Source organism: Halichoeres trimaculatus, unplaced genomic scaffold (genome assembly GCF_033239565.1).
Source record: "Halichoeres trimaculatus isolate MK-OKI-2021-1 unplaced genomic scaffold, fHalTri1.1 fHalTri1_scaffold_3, whole genome shotgun sequence".
NCBI classification, from domain to species: Eukaryota; Metazoa; Chordata; class Actinopteri; order Labriformes; family Labridae; genus Halichoeres; species Halichoeres trimaculatus.
In genome coordinates, this window is record NW_027437181.1 from 34,941,697 (window position 1) to 34,954,687 (window position 12,991).

General features: G+C 40.7%; 1 protein-coding gene across 1 annotated transcript in view; it reads left to right on the forward strand.

Moving 5' to 3' along the window:
• Positions 1 to 12,991, forward strand: part of LOC141787560 (neural-cadherin-like) — a 477,836-nt gene that overhangs the window by 381,465 nt on the left and 83,380 nt on the right. The window contains exons 29-30 of the mRNA XM_074666057.1: positions 2,594 to 2,721; positions 5,291 to 5,414. Of these exons, the coding sequence (XP_074522158.1) occupies positions 2,594 to 2,721; positions 5,291 to 5,414 (252 nt within the window). The remainder of the gene's footprint in view (positions 1 to 2,593; positions 2,722 to 5,290; positions 5,415 to 12,991) is intronic.

Below are 12,991 nucleotides of genomic sequence, written 5' to 3' on the forward strand. Positions count from 1 at the left end.
CTATAAAAACTGCAACCGCCTTTTTATTTTTTTCATTTTTGTAAATTAAGGATTTGAATATTTTATATATTTTATAACAGCTAGAAACAATTCAGATTCCTAAAAAATGGTAATGGATCCTCATACGTTTTTTTTTTTGTTTGTTTTTTTTTAATTAATTTAGTGAACATAATTTTAGTAATCATAACATTACTGAACGGAATGTAATAGTAGATGGAAAAGCATGTGAGTAGGTGATAGAAACCGACTGAATGGCAAACATTAGAACTACACCCAGATTTTTTTTTTTTTTTTTTTTTTTTTACCAAGAATATTATACAAAACCTCTAAAACAATGTAACAATGTAAATACCAGTATCATGAACTTAGCACAAAAAGACGGAATCAAATGCAGGACAACAACAACAGAATTTGGGGGGCAAAAAGGTTTAATTAGAGTCCGGGCAGAAGTCGGTACACAGAAAAGCAGTCCAGAACAGGCAGAGTTAACACACAGACGTGAGGCAAAAGGCAAGGTCAAAAAAGGATAGGCAAGGTTCAATACACAGCAAGACTATGACTAAGGCCGTGTCCACACGTAGTCGGGTATTTACAAAAAACAAGTATCCCCCCCTTGTTCGTTTAAAAAATACTTTTGTCCACACGCAGTGGGTAAAGCGAGCGGCTCCAAGCACGCCAAACCCATGATGGGCAGTGTTTCCCTGATGTAAATGCCAGCCAATCAGAATGAGCCCCCGTCATTCAGCTGTGGTATTTGAGAACCGAAAACTCTGTTTACAGGTGTCCACACGAAACCATGAAACCAGAGTTTTCCAAAATATTCACTTTGGCCAGAGTTTTCAGAAAACATCATTTTTAGTGACCTAAAGCTGTGGTTTCGTGTGGACAACAGGCGTAAACGTATAAAAATGTATGCAGTTTCCCAAATTGGGAATATGTGTGGACATGGCCTAAGAAATAAAGGCTGGAACGAAGACTGTGAGGTACAACCAACTGGCAATAAGACAGTGAGAGACATAAGGTTAAATACAAATACAATACAAGTGAGGTGACACATACAAGGTAATGAGGGTAATGGGAAACAGGTGGGGAGGAACAATCAGGGAGCAGGTGTGGGCAGGGCAGTGACTTCAAAATAAAAGCATGACATCGTTGTGCACAAATGAATGAAAATATATAGACATGGCAACCAAATTTATTATGTAACTTGAAACATTTTGATTAAAAAAGAAGAAAATAAAACACTTAAAAATTCTTACTCTGAAGTTTTTTAGACATTGGTTAAGTCTTTACTGTGGAGCCAGCTGGTGAGTGGCGTGTGTATGTTAAGCTGCAACTGAACATTTTTGTCCTCTGAGATGATGTGCTGGAAGGAGGAAAATGAGTAAGTGTGAGGATGTGAATGACTTTGACAAGAGCAAACTGTGATGGCTGGACTACTGGGTCAGAACAATTCCACAACTATAACTCTGGTGGGGATTTACTGGTCTACAGGGGTCAGTACCTACCAAGAGTGATTCAGGGAACTAGTGAACCAGTAACAAATCAATCAGACTCTAGCAGACTTTATTTGTGCAGCTCATTTCATACTTGCTAGAGTAACAAAAGGTGCTGTGGATACAATCAATAAAATAGAATAAAGTTAGCATACAATACAAAGTTTTGGATCCACCTCAGGGTCTTCACCAAGTTGGACGTGCCTGGAATACTTCCAAAGGGAAGAGTTTGTGAGGTATCCTCATCGAGAGCCTGCTATTAAACTGGGCTCAGTCTAAAGATAAGGTTTGGAGCTTTGACATCCAGAGGGAGCTTGTCCCCAGGCTAGCTGCTACATGACAGCAGCAGGGTTGCGTGCATGTTGACAAGCAGATTCTGTATGTGAACAGCTGCAGTGATGTCGCATCAGATGGACTTTTCTTGTAGTTTGGTTATGGATAACGAGAACTGCACACGTTTTCTTTTTTTATTCAGAAGCAAAAAGAAGCAACAAGCCATGTTTCACTGTTTACTGCACATCACACACCTTTCAATGTGATTTTCACACCCATATTTGTTATCTTTACTGCAGGTGTTGAAAAAGAACATTAAAAGGGGGCCCAGCTAACACAGCCCAAATACCTGGAGCTGTATTCTCAAGCAGTTGTTCATACACAGGATGTTGTTTCCTGGCAGGCGCAACAGCTTTGATTACTGATTTGTAAAAAGAACCAGGTTAATCAATGACTGGCTGCTCTGAAACACGCTAACATGACTTCTCCTTACCCTCTTTCCGTCCTTGTAAATACACCAATTTCTGAACTATTGGAACATGGTGGTGTAAGATGAGAAGACTTGTTTTTTGTTTGTGCTGTTATAGGGAAGCGAGCAGGCAGCAGCAGAGTAATATGCCCTAATGAAAGATGTGTGAGTCAGGAGGCAGCCCTCGCTATAGTAACAATAGAGGAAGAGCACTTGACAGCTGCAGGGGGTGCTCTCATTGTAATGTGGAAAAATAGGGGGCTTTATTAGTGCTCTTGGGCTCTCTGATAAGATCAGCTCTATTCAACACGTTCTTGTTTTGTTTGGTTTTCTTTTTTCATGGTCTTCTCTGCAGGAGGTGCGGTTCACTCTGGATCGCTGCTCAGGAGCAGCAGTGATGGAGATGGAGGGACTCGGCAGCTGGTTGACCACAGAGGACCACTCATCGTGTGAGGTGACAGGAGTCACACCAAACACTGACAGGTAAACACCAAAACCTGAATGCATGTTTGTGTACATCTTTAGATGGATTTGATGGAGAAGCTACTGATTTCTTGTTCTCTCAAAGACCTGTGAGAACTTTGTAAGTGACCTGAAAATAGTCTCACATTTACATATTTTTTCTTTTAAAAAACATTGATTTAACCAAGGCTAAAAAACAAATTCTGCTGTTTGTGGTAAAGTGCATGAGCTTGAATTTATTAATGTTACATGTTACATGTCTTAAAGCACTAGGCTGTGTAACCCTAGATAGATCATTAACTCGCCTTCTGGGCCCGCATGCACATTCAGTCATTAAAAAAACAGGACCATTAGTCCGAATGTTCTGTTTTGGAACGGCCTGTTTGGCTGTAGGGTTAGCCACATGCACAACAATAAATAGTTGGCCAATTAACTAATCACCATGAAAGAAACGCAGGTGTAGATTACATCTTAATTGAGGGGAACCCCCTGGAAAACCCAGTCCAACTAACTCAAACTGCGCATACCTCTCATTAAAAGCAATAAATCTGGTGAGTGGTAAAGGTATGACTGAGAGAAAGAAAAACATTTTTCTGCGGGAGGAATGAAGATTTTGTTACAAGAATACACAGGGGCAAACGGCTTTTATTATGAGTCTATGAGGTAAACAAAGAGAAAGAGAAAGTTTGGCGATCTTAAACAGAGTAGATGCGTGTGGTGTTTCCGAGTGCTCTGTAGAAAACCTAAATATCAAATTCAGCAATATGAAAGCTGCTTTGCAAAACAAGCGCTGCAGAAATGCCCCAGTACCTTGATGAATAACTCTTAAAGCAATTTATGAATGCCAACATTTCACCACACGCATCTTGAAGGACCCAGATGTATAAAAGCAAAGAGCGAAATAAACTTGTATAACTACAATGGGGGAGCCTTGCTGGCTTGAGACTTCAATTGTCTCCTTTATCTCATCTGTTCACTGAAAAAATGGTGTTTCCCAAATCTAAATTTGCTGCATAGCTACAAATCATCACCTTTCTGTAGGATTGTCAACAGTCTTCGCGTATTTAGTCTCAAACGGTAACGCATCGCGCAATGTCTGCCTTCAGACGGCCAAACATGTGTGGTAATCCTGCCGTTAGTGCCTGTAGTGGTGGGGTACACCTCCTTTAAATTTAACACTCTTTTGGGCTGTTAACCTGGCTTATGCATACCGCTAAACAATTATTTTTTTTGCTGTTCATACAAACGTTTTCCCCGCTTATGGCTTGTTGTGCATACGGGCCCAGGACACCAAACTACACTTAAAACTGACTTAATAAAATTTTATTGTTGCCACATTTCAAACAATAGCGCTACATAACTACAAATTGACCTCATCACTTTCACTCCCAGGAAATATTTTCTTGAACAACAAAAAAAAGTAGTGTAATCCATTGATTGGCTTACATATCAAAGCCATGCCTTGGCAAGAAGTGCTCATGGTAAAGGGAGTCTTTATCCTGGTAAATCACTATTGTTTTCCAAGAAGAGGACAGGTGTTTCTGCCATCAACACCAAACAGATAACCCTCACTGCCCCCTTTAACCAAAACTTCACTTAGCCAAGGAGTACAGTCCATTCAGGGAACAGTGAAAATTGATCACGACTCATTTGGCATAGCTAAACAAGGATTCACAGAGTCTGTGGCTAAAGTCACCAGCCAGCACCACCAGCCTTCATTACTCCAGTATATTAACCTTTTTTATAGCTGGACAGATCATTGGTTGCTGGTTGAGAGGTTTATGCCAGTTTCACTAGAATACATACAGCTTTGTCCCTAATTTCTCTATGTTTTCCAATGCCAGCTGTTCTTGATTACATCTGGGTAGTAGAGCTCTAAAGCATTGTAATAGTAGCCATCAACCAGAGCTACAGCTCCAGGTAACACCAGCAGCAGCACTTCAGCTTAGATTTGACTGCCATCTTTGGTCTGAAATTATTCAACTTATTCTACCAGTGTTGTAATACTATCACAATGCTCAGGAGTAAGGGTTCATTGACTCATTCCCATTGTTTTTTCTCAAACTTTCATTTGATGCAGAACATAAATGAAGGCTGCATATTGGAAAAATGTGAAGGACTGAATCGTCTGTTCTAAAAACACAAATTTGTTGTGTGTATGCCTTTAAAGAAGTAATTATACTTTTTTTTTTTTTCCTGTGATGTTCAGTTTAACTTAAAAGGTGCATTGAAACAGAATAAGAACAATACATCACTAAGACCTTTAGTAATTCAAATGAATCCATAAACTGAAGAGACTGCTTTGGATTTAAATAACTCTGACATTTAAAACTTAATCATTTTATTGCTAATTAGCTCTGGTTGTCAGCGGTGCTTTTTAAAAATGTGTGTTTGTGTATGTGTGTGTGTGTGTGTGTGTGTGTGTGTGTGTGTGTGTGTGTGTGTGTGTGTGTGTGTGTGTGTGTGTGTGTGTGTGTGTGTGTTTGTGTGTGTGCGTGTGTGTGTGTGTGTGTGTGTGTGTGTGTGTGTGTGTGTGTGTGTGTGTGTGTGTGTGTGTGTGTGTGGGTGTTTGTGTGTGTGTGTGATTTAGACACCTGAATATGAGCCATGTGCTGCAGCTCGGTGGGGTGAACGAGGACATCCCATACATCTACCCTCAGCTTCAGCACAAACACTTCACTGGGTGCATTCGCAACCTGGTTGTGGACAGCAAGGTAACACACACACACACACACACACACACACACACACTAACCATTGCTGATAAACAGATTAATTACAGGTTTTAGCACTTGCGGCAGCTTAGTGCCATGCGACAGAAGTCTTTTGTGCATTCAAACTCTGAGCCCTTCCAGATACAACACACGTGCACTTCAGCAGTGAGACAGAATACGCACCTCTGCCTTGGCACACTTTGAGTGCAATTTAAGACTTCAAGCGTTCTCGCGCTGCTCTGTTTGTGTTAAAGTCAAGGACTTAACGCTCAGTCATGACATTCCAAGTCCAACCTTAACAAAACCCCAAACCTTTTCTCTCCGAACACAAGCTCTCAGTACAGCAGCCTTTTGTCAGGCCACTTTCTTCTAAAGCCTGTGATTTTGGCTAAAATTGTATTTTATGCTTTGATTTCTTCCCTGAAATCTTGGCTAAGTGAGAAATTTGGCTCCTGTATTGCCAAAGTGACCCAGTTGTCATGGTCTTTTCTCACTGTATCTTTCATAATGCAAATAAGGTACTATGTGGGTTCTCCAAACATAAAATAACTTGGCTGGAACAAGAGTCTCAACTCAAATTACCTGGGGGCCGCTTCAGGTGCTCCCCCAAAACAGTGAAAAAAGCTAGTGGAGCTAGTTTACTTCTGACATTATTTCATTAATTTTATCTTCTTTGAAACTTTTTTATTCGATGAGTCCTGTAGTTAATGTGCTTTGTGTTTAAAATTTGATGGTGGTACCTTTTGAACAAACAGGTGAAGTGTGAGAGAGCAGAAACTCTCCTCTTTGGTTACATGTTTGTAGGAGGCGGCAGGTTGTTTTCGCTGCACTGCCTCTTGAAGCTGTTTTGATCACTGCAGCAGAGACTTTAAATTTGATTAGAGGAATGAGCAATGGCTGGAGCTGTGGGAGCAGATATTGCAGGTGTCTACAAGTCACACGAAGACACTCAAGCTGAGGGCCCTGGGTAAAAGGAAGGCCTCGTGTAAGAAAGAAAGAAAAAAAAGATTCTTAACTGACTGATCATCTCAATCTAAATCACTCACTGATGTTTTGTAGAAATGAAATTGTGGAGACAACAAAATATCATCCATCCTAACAAAGAAAAGATCAGTGTTGCCAGCTTTGTTGTTGGAAATGATGTGAAAGAAATTACATCTCAACAAAGAACAGGGGAAATCAACCACACAATACAACCAAGCAGGGGCATTTTAAAGGGACACATCAGGAAAAAAACAGCCTTTTTGGTATGTTTTGCTCATCCTCTTGGATGTCCGAAGTATCGACTTCTCCACGTAATGTGAAATAAGCCAACCCAGTCCTTTTTTAGTACAGGGTGGGCCAGAAAGATTTACCCATCGTTTTTTCCGCTTTATCCAAAAATGCCTGCAGACAAACATACAACAAACATTGAACACAGTTTCTCTACTTTATCCTCTGTTACTAGAAAGATTTACATCTCAATATGGTCACTCTTTGCCTGTATAATAGCCTGGAGACGACCTGGCACTGCCTGGCATGAGCGCCGCACTGTCTCTGCATCAGGTTTTGACTATGACTTCATCAGAGCTGACTTCAAAGTGGTGACACTGCTGTGAGATACTCTCGAGACCTCCCTCTCCAGGATTGACCAGATTGCAAAGTCCATTGGTTTGATGTCTGGACTTGACGAAGGCCACATGTTCTTGTCCCAGAAGCTGGGAAAGTGCTGCTTGCACTGGTTTCCAAATGCATTGGTACACTAAGGCAACACTTTTTCTTCAAGCATTTGAAGGTACACCTGGCTGTTCACTTTCACATCCTCCTGAATGAAGACCAAAGGAGACTTTGAGCCATCAGATGCAACAGCAGCCCACACCATGACTCCAGCTGGCTTCTGACCACCAAAATGAGTTCTGCATCCTTCGGGTAGGTGCTGTGCACTATGTGCATAAACCCTGTCATTCTGGGAATTGACCACTGCCTGAACGGTGAAGATCTTCTCATCAGACCAAACCAGGACTTTGTCTGCGGCACTCTGGATCTCCTGCAGCATCATTTCCCCCTGTCAAGACGATTTTTCTTAGAAGCGGCTGAAATCAGTTGTCTTTGTTGCATTTTTAGTGCTTTCAGTCTGAGATCCTGTTTGACGGTTCTTCTCAGTGAAGTTCTTGAGATGTTCACTCCCTTTGCTGTTGCCCTCATGCTCCTGTGAGGATTCCTTTGGATTCTCTTCCTCACCATCTCAACAACCCTTTTGGTCCAGACTGAACGTTTTCTTCCAGGGATTGGCTTGCTGGTGGTATTTCCAGTCTCCTTGTACCGTTTCATGACAGTGTAGACAGTCTTACGACAAACATTCACCTTTTTCATGATTTGCATTGTTGTCAGTCAAGCCTCTTTCAAGGCCACAATCTGGTTGCGCTTGCCCTTCAATGCCATACTCAACAATCATTAGGAGTAAACAAATGAACTCAGGTACATCAAAAAGCTTTGCCTTTTGAGAGAAACTATCCAAAATTTCAAGTTTCTAGGACAAAAGCTAAGCAAACAAAATAGAGATATAAGATGGGTAAATCTGTCTGGCCCACCCTGTAATCCACTCCTGTGTGATAACACTCAGTTTGACGGTTTGTCAAGAATGTGCTCAACTTGTGATGTTACAGTTTTAGCTATTATAATATTTGCCTTCTAGTCTGGTATCACCACCTTCACCCTCAGAGCTTCACAGATTCACTCTGATGAGTAGAAACCTTTAGGATAGATCTCAGGTTCACATATAGCCTGATTTTTTTTTATTATTATTTACATGTTACCTTCAGTGATCAAAACACAAGAACTAATAATCTAGATGAATAAATTATATATTACTATAGATCAGTCTCAAACTCTGTCACCATGACAAGCTGAGGCCTGAAACCAGAGTTAAATTGGCTCAAAGAGAATAACTGAAACATCTTGTTACATGCTTGGTTGATGCTCTTCTTCCATAGAATCTTCATCATCTTTCTCTGACTCGGTTCAAACATAAACTGTTGGGCTGTGCTGTCTCCTGCAGACATGTTTTAGAACACCCTACAGAGCTGTTATGTTAGTGAACCCTGCAGAGAAAACGTTTGATCTGTTTTCCACATTTTGCTTTTGTTGCCACAAGACCCCTGAAGTGACCAAGCTAGGATAATTATGGTATCAGTGGAGGCAGATTAATGTAGTGAACACAACAATATGTGCACATAGGTAGTCTAATTTTCAACCAGCAGTATAATTATTATATAATTATATATATATTATATTTATATTATATAATTATATATTTGTTGTCGATCTTCAGCGCTGCTATTTTGGGGGTCATAGGCTGAAAAGTGTGGGAACCCAAAATAAGAAACATCAACTAAATGGTCAATATTTGTTTGTTATTTTATGACTCTCTAGAAATAATAGATCCAGAATCAAGAGTTGATGAAAACCGTGATCAACCAAATTGAGACAGTTCCCATCTTCAGATGTGTATCTCTGGAGTGGTGGCTTGATAGACTTTTCATTTCTTCTGCTGCAGTGCTAAAAGCTTGTTGCTGATGTGTGGTACCTTACCGTATGTGGAGACATGGCGGGAGGCCACACAAATGTTGTGTATTAATGAGTGAAATCTGCATGATGTGTGTGGGTGGACGTGGGGATAATAAATCTCCACCGAGCCAGCAACAGGCAACAGTAGGCGTACTGATGATTAATAATGTTGATGGACATGTTCTGGCACTGGATGCTTTGTTTCTTTTATTTTTTGAGCTTTTTCATTTCTCGCCCTTGTACTCATTATCACAGCGTGCTAATGTGCCACATTTGTTGCTATAGTAACATGGTCTGTTTTGCTTGATGTGTATGTGTCTTTTGTGTTTTAAAGGTAGTTGATGGTGATCGACTCTTTCTGTTTCTTGATTTGTGACAGATTTCTCAGTGTTTGTCTGATATACCTGACTCTATCTGGTTTCTTATCCCAGTGTGTTGCTGTTCTAAGCCAGAGGGAAGTACAGTATGTCCGGCCCATGTTGAAAGTGTGACACATGGCCGTGTGAATGAGGAGGAGAGTAAAAGTGACTCACTTGAGTAAGATGCAAACAGAATGTGTTCAGGAGGAGAGAGTTTTTAAAAGTGTACAAATTGTGTTTCTATTCTGGCGCTGTCTCTTCCCTCTGGCAGCCAGTCACCATCATCACTTTCTCACCCTCTTCTTGTCCTGTCTTTACAACACTTGTTTTTCTCCCCTCAGCTCTGAATGCTACTTTACTGATTTGAATTTTTCTGTGGTTTTTTTTTTTTTGACAAAACTGTCATTTTTTTGTACGGATGTTTGCAGTTTCAGGGGTAATGGTTTCATGAATGCTTACAGCTTGAGTGGGAGTCAGATTTTTAGTTTTTCTCTCCAGAAACTTTTATTTTCAGAAGACAAATGCAACATTTTGAAAAAAGAATATTTAAAACCTACATTATCATTCCGCCACAATATACTTTTGAAAAAAAAAAGGAATCTGCTTTCAGTAAGTTTCAGCTTATTTTTCAGTGTTAACAATCTGCTGACAGGCAAACATTGTTTACTATACTTTACAGAGAACTTTTAGATTTATGTTAAAGCTCCTGTGATGAGTTATGAACAGATCTGAAAAGAACACTGATGGCATTTTATGACTCAAAAAGCATGTAAGAGTGTCAGCATTATGACTGAGTATTAAATATAGATATTCATAAAGTCTGAAACCACCTCCAGGGTAGGTGATGGATGAGGTGATGAACAGCACACTGCCTGTCTTCCACATATAGAATAGTGAAAATATTATCCCCGTCTGATACTTTGATTCCTGAGTTGTGAGGTTGGAGGCTGTTAAAAACACTGCAGAAGATCACAAGCTGAGACAAGAAAACATCCTCGTCACGTTGGTTGTTGCTCCAACTTCCAGTCACAGCACTGTGCTGTAATTCCCCATTTTACATTTTTCCATTTTCTCAACCCTGAATACATTTTAATATCCGTAAAATAAGTGAAATTATTTCTGTATTTGTATTCCAGAAGTGACTCATTTATATTGCAGATTCAGTAAACATGGAGAAAAATATTCTGAGCATTTACTGCTTTTAATTGTAACGATTATGGCTTACAGTTAATAAAAAACCCAAATTTGGTATCATTAATTTAGACCATAGTAAGAAATTTCAATCTTGTTATCTAATTATGTCACACTCTAATTGGCTGATGAACTGTTAACACATGCAAAAGTTTCCTGTGCCTTTAAATTATGTCTTATGGCGGATTTACACCAGATGCATCTCCAGTACATCTACGCTCTGTCGCAGCCATAGACTGTATAAAACATGGATGTAGTCTCCTCGCTGTCACCCGTCTGTTTCTGAAACGGTAAATGAAGTAAATCGGCTATAGCGGACATATTGGTAGTGGCAATGGCTTCACATACAGCTACAGGGCGCCTGTAGGTCACATGACCCACAGCTGTGCCTCTGATTAGGCAGGATCGCAATCTCAATACCCTCCGAATGGCTGAGTAAGAAAAAAAATCACCACCTGTACAGCGTGTGCCGATAGTGAAATTAACAACTCAGACAGGAGACGTTTTTTGAACCAGGCTGTAAATAGGTTAATTTCTGCTTTGAAAACAGCTTTTCTTTGGCTTGGTGTGTATGTGACTTCCGGTATTTCCGGAACCAGCCTCAAGTGGACACTCGAGAAACAGCAGATCTTTGCACTTTCACGTTGCCTCATATTCTTAGACCAGAAGTTGCCACTTGGTCACGGCACCAGATCAGATAAGTTTCCATTCAAGTCAATGTGTCAGCTTACAATGGATCAGTCCCATTGTGGTCTGATCCAGGCTGATTGCAGGTTATACACACCTATACTATCTTTGAAAAGTCTTACCAGAACGAAGGAGGAAAAAAGCTGGACAACTGTCCAGTGGTTCAAAGTCTTCCTTTCAGATAAAAGTAATTTCTTGATACATTTGTGAATCAAGGATCCAGAGTCTGGCGGTGTCTCAGAGTCCAAGCTGCTCAAAGTCCAGAGTAAAGTTTCCACAGTCACTGATGGACTTGGCAACTACATTGCTGAAATGACTAAAAACTGGTTTGATGATAACAATATTACTGAGCTTGGTTGGCCAGCAAAGTGTCTGGACCTGAACTCCAGAGAGAATCTATCAGGTATTGACAAGGGGAAGATGAGAGACTCCAGACCCAGTAACCCAGAGAAGCTGAAGGCCGCTATCACACCTCATTGATGCAGTACTTGATGCAAAAAGAACTCTAACCAAGTATTGAGTGGATATGAACTATTTTAAAGAGCATACACGAATTATGTCACTCTGTGTACAACAAATCAACAGTTATGTGTCATATAATGAACTAAACACCATTGCATCATTTCCTCATAGATTACTAATTGAAACCCTTGTAACAAGTGTACTCTACCCCTGCTGACTACAGGGAAGGTTGCAGGTTTGTTGTCCCCTGTGGATTCTCTTTTTAACAAGAAATGCTCCTCCTGCTGCCCAGCCTCACTAATTCTTATGTGGAAGCAAATCCATAGAGACATGTTTTATGAAAGAGTACGAGGCTGGGTTGTCCAAAAACTCTAGGCCAGAATCCAAGGAACACCAAAGCTGCACTACTGGGCGTAGTGATCCAATAACTCTCAAGACCTTGTACTGTGTAGGGTTATTTACTGAAGTGTGGCATTTATCAATATTTCCAAAGCTGATTAATCCAACTTTTTACTGTTGTGCCATTGCAGCCTGACATTCAGCTCGAATTGCATGTTGCCCTCTGTTATGTCATTCCCCACTTTAACTCATGAGCTGTAAGATTCACTCATTTTTGTGAAACATCTTACTGCCCAGCACACTCAGCTGTATACTTTATATTTTATTCATATAACACTTCCTGTTGGCTGACAGATTTTTATACCCAACACCTGAGATTAATCTTTGCAAACAGGACAACTTCCAGTGTCTGCGTGTGGGTGAATGTGTCACTTTCCTCGGCTGAAGCCACAATTTCTTCTCCAAGCAGACGCAGGTGTGTTTCTGCATTCAGCTCTTATCAGTCTGTGTCATTTGCTCAGTTACACACAGAGAGTGACATCAATACACAGTGGACCCCGCTGCAGCCTCTGTGATGCGTCTTTCAGGCATTTATTGCTGATGTCTGTGTTACTGTTCTGAGTAATCAACACAATCCGTCCAAACCAAGCAAACACGGGAGCTTTGACACCTAAAGGTCAGCATCCAATAAGAAGCCTCTTTGCTGGAGGTCACAACCAATCAGCAGCTCCCAGGCGGGATGACTCTGACAGTTTTTACGATCACTTGCTTTACATCCTCACAGTGGCACCAGCACCACCCATAAAGTTTAGGTGAGGCAGGGAGGAGATTGAACATATTAATGTCTTTTATGGTGTGTTTTTGTGAGGGACACAGATTTAGGTGTTCAAGGTTTCCCTGTCCTCTGAGGTTTCTGCGCAGCCGGCCATGTTTTTTGTGTCCGTCAGAACATCGTCCAGTGTTTGGTATTGATCAGTATAGGAGAGGCCGGTG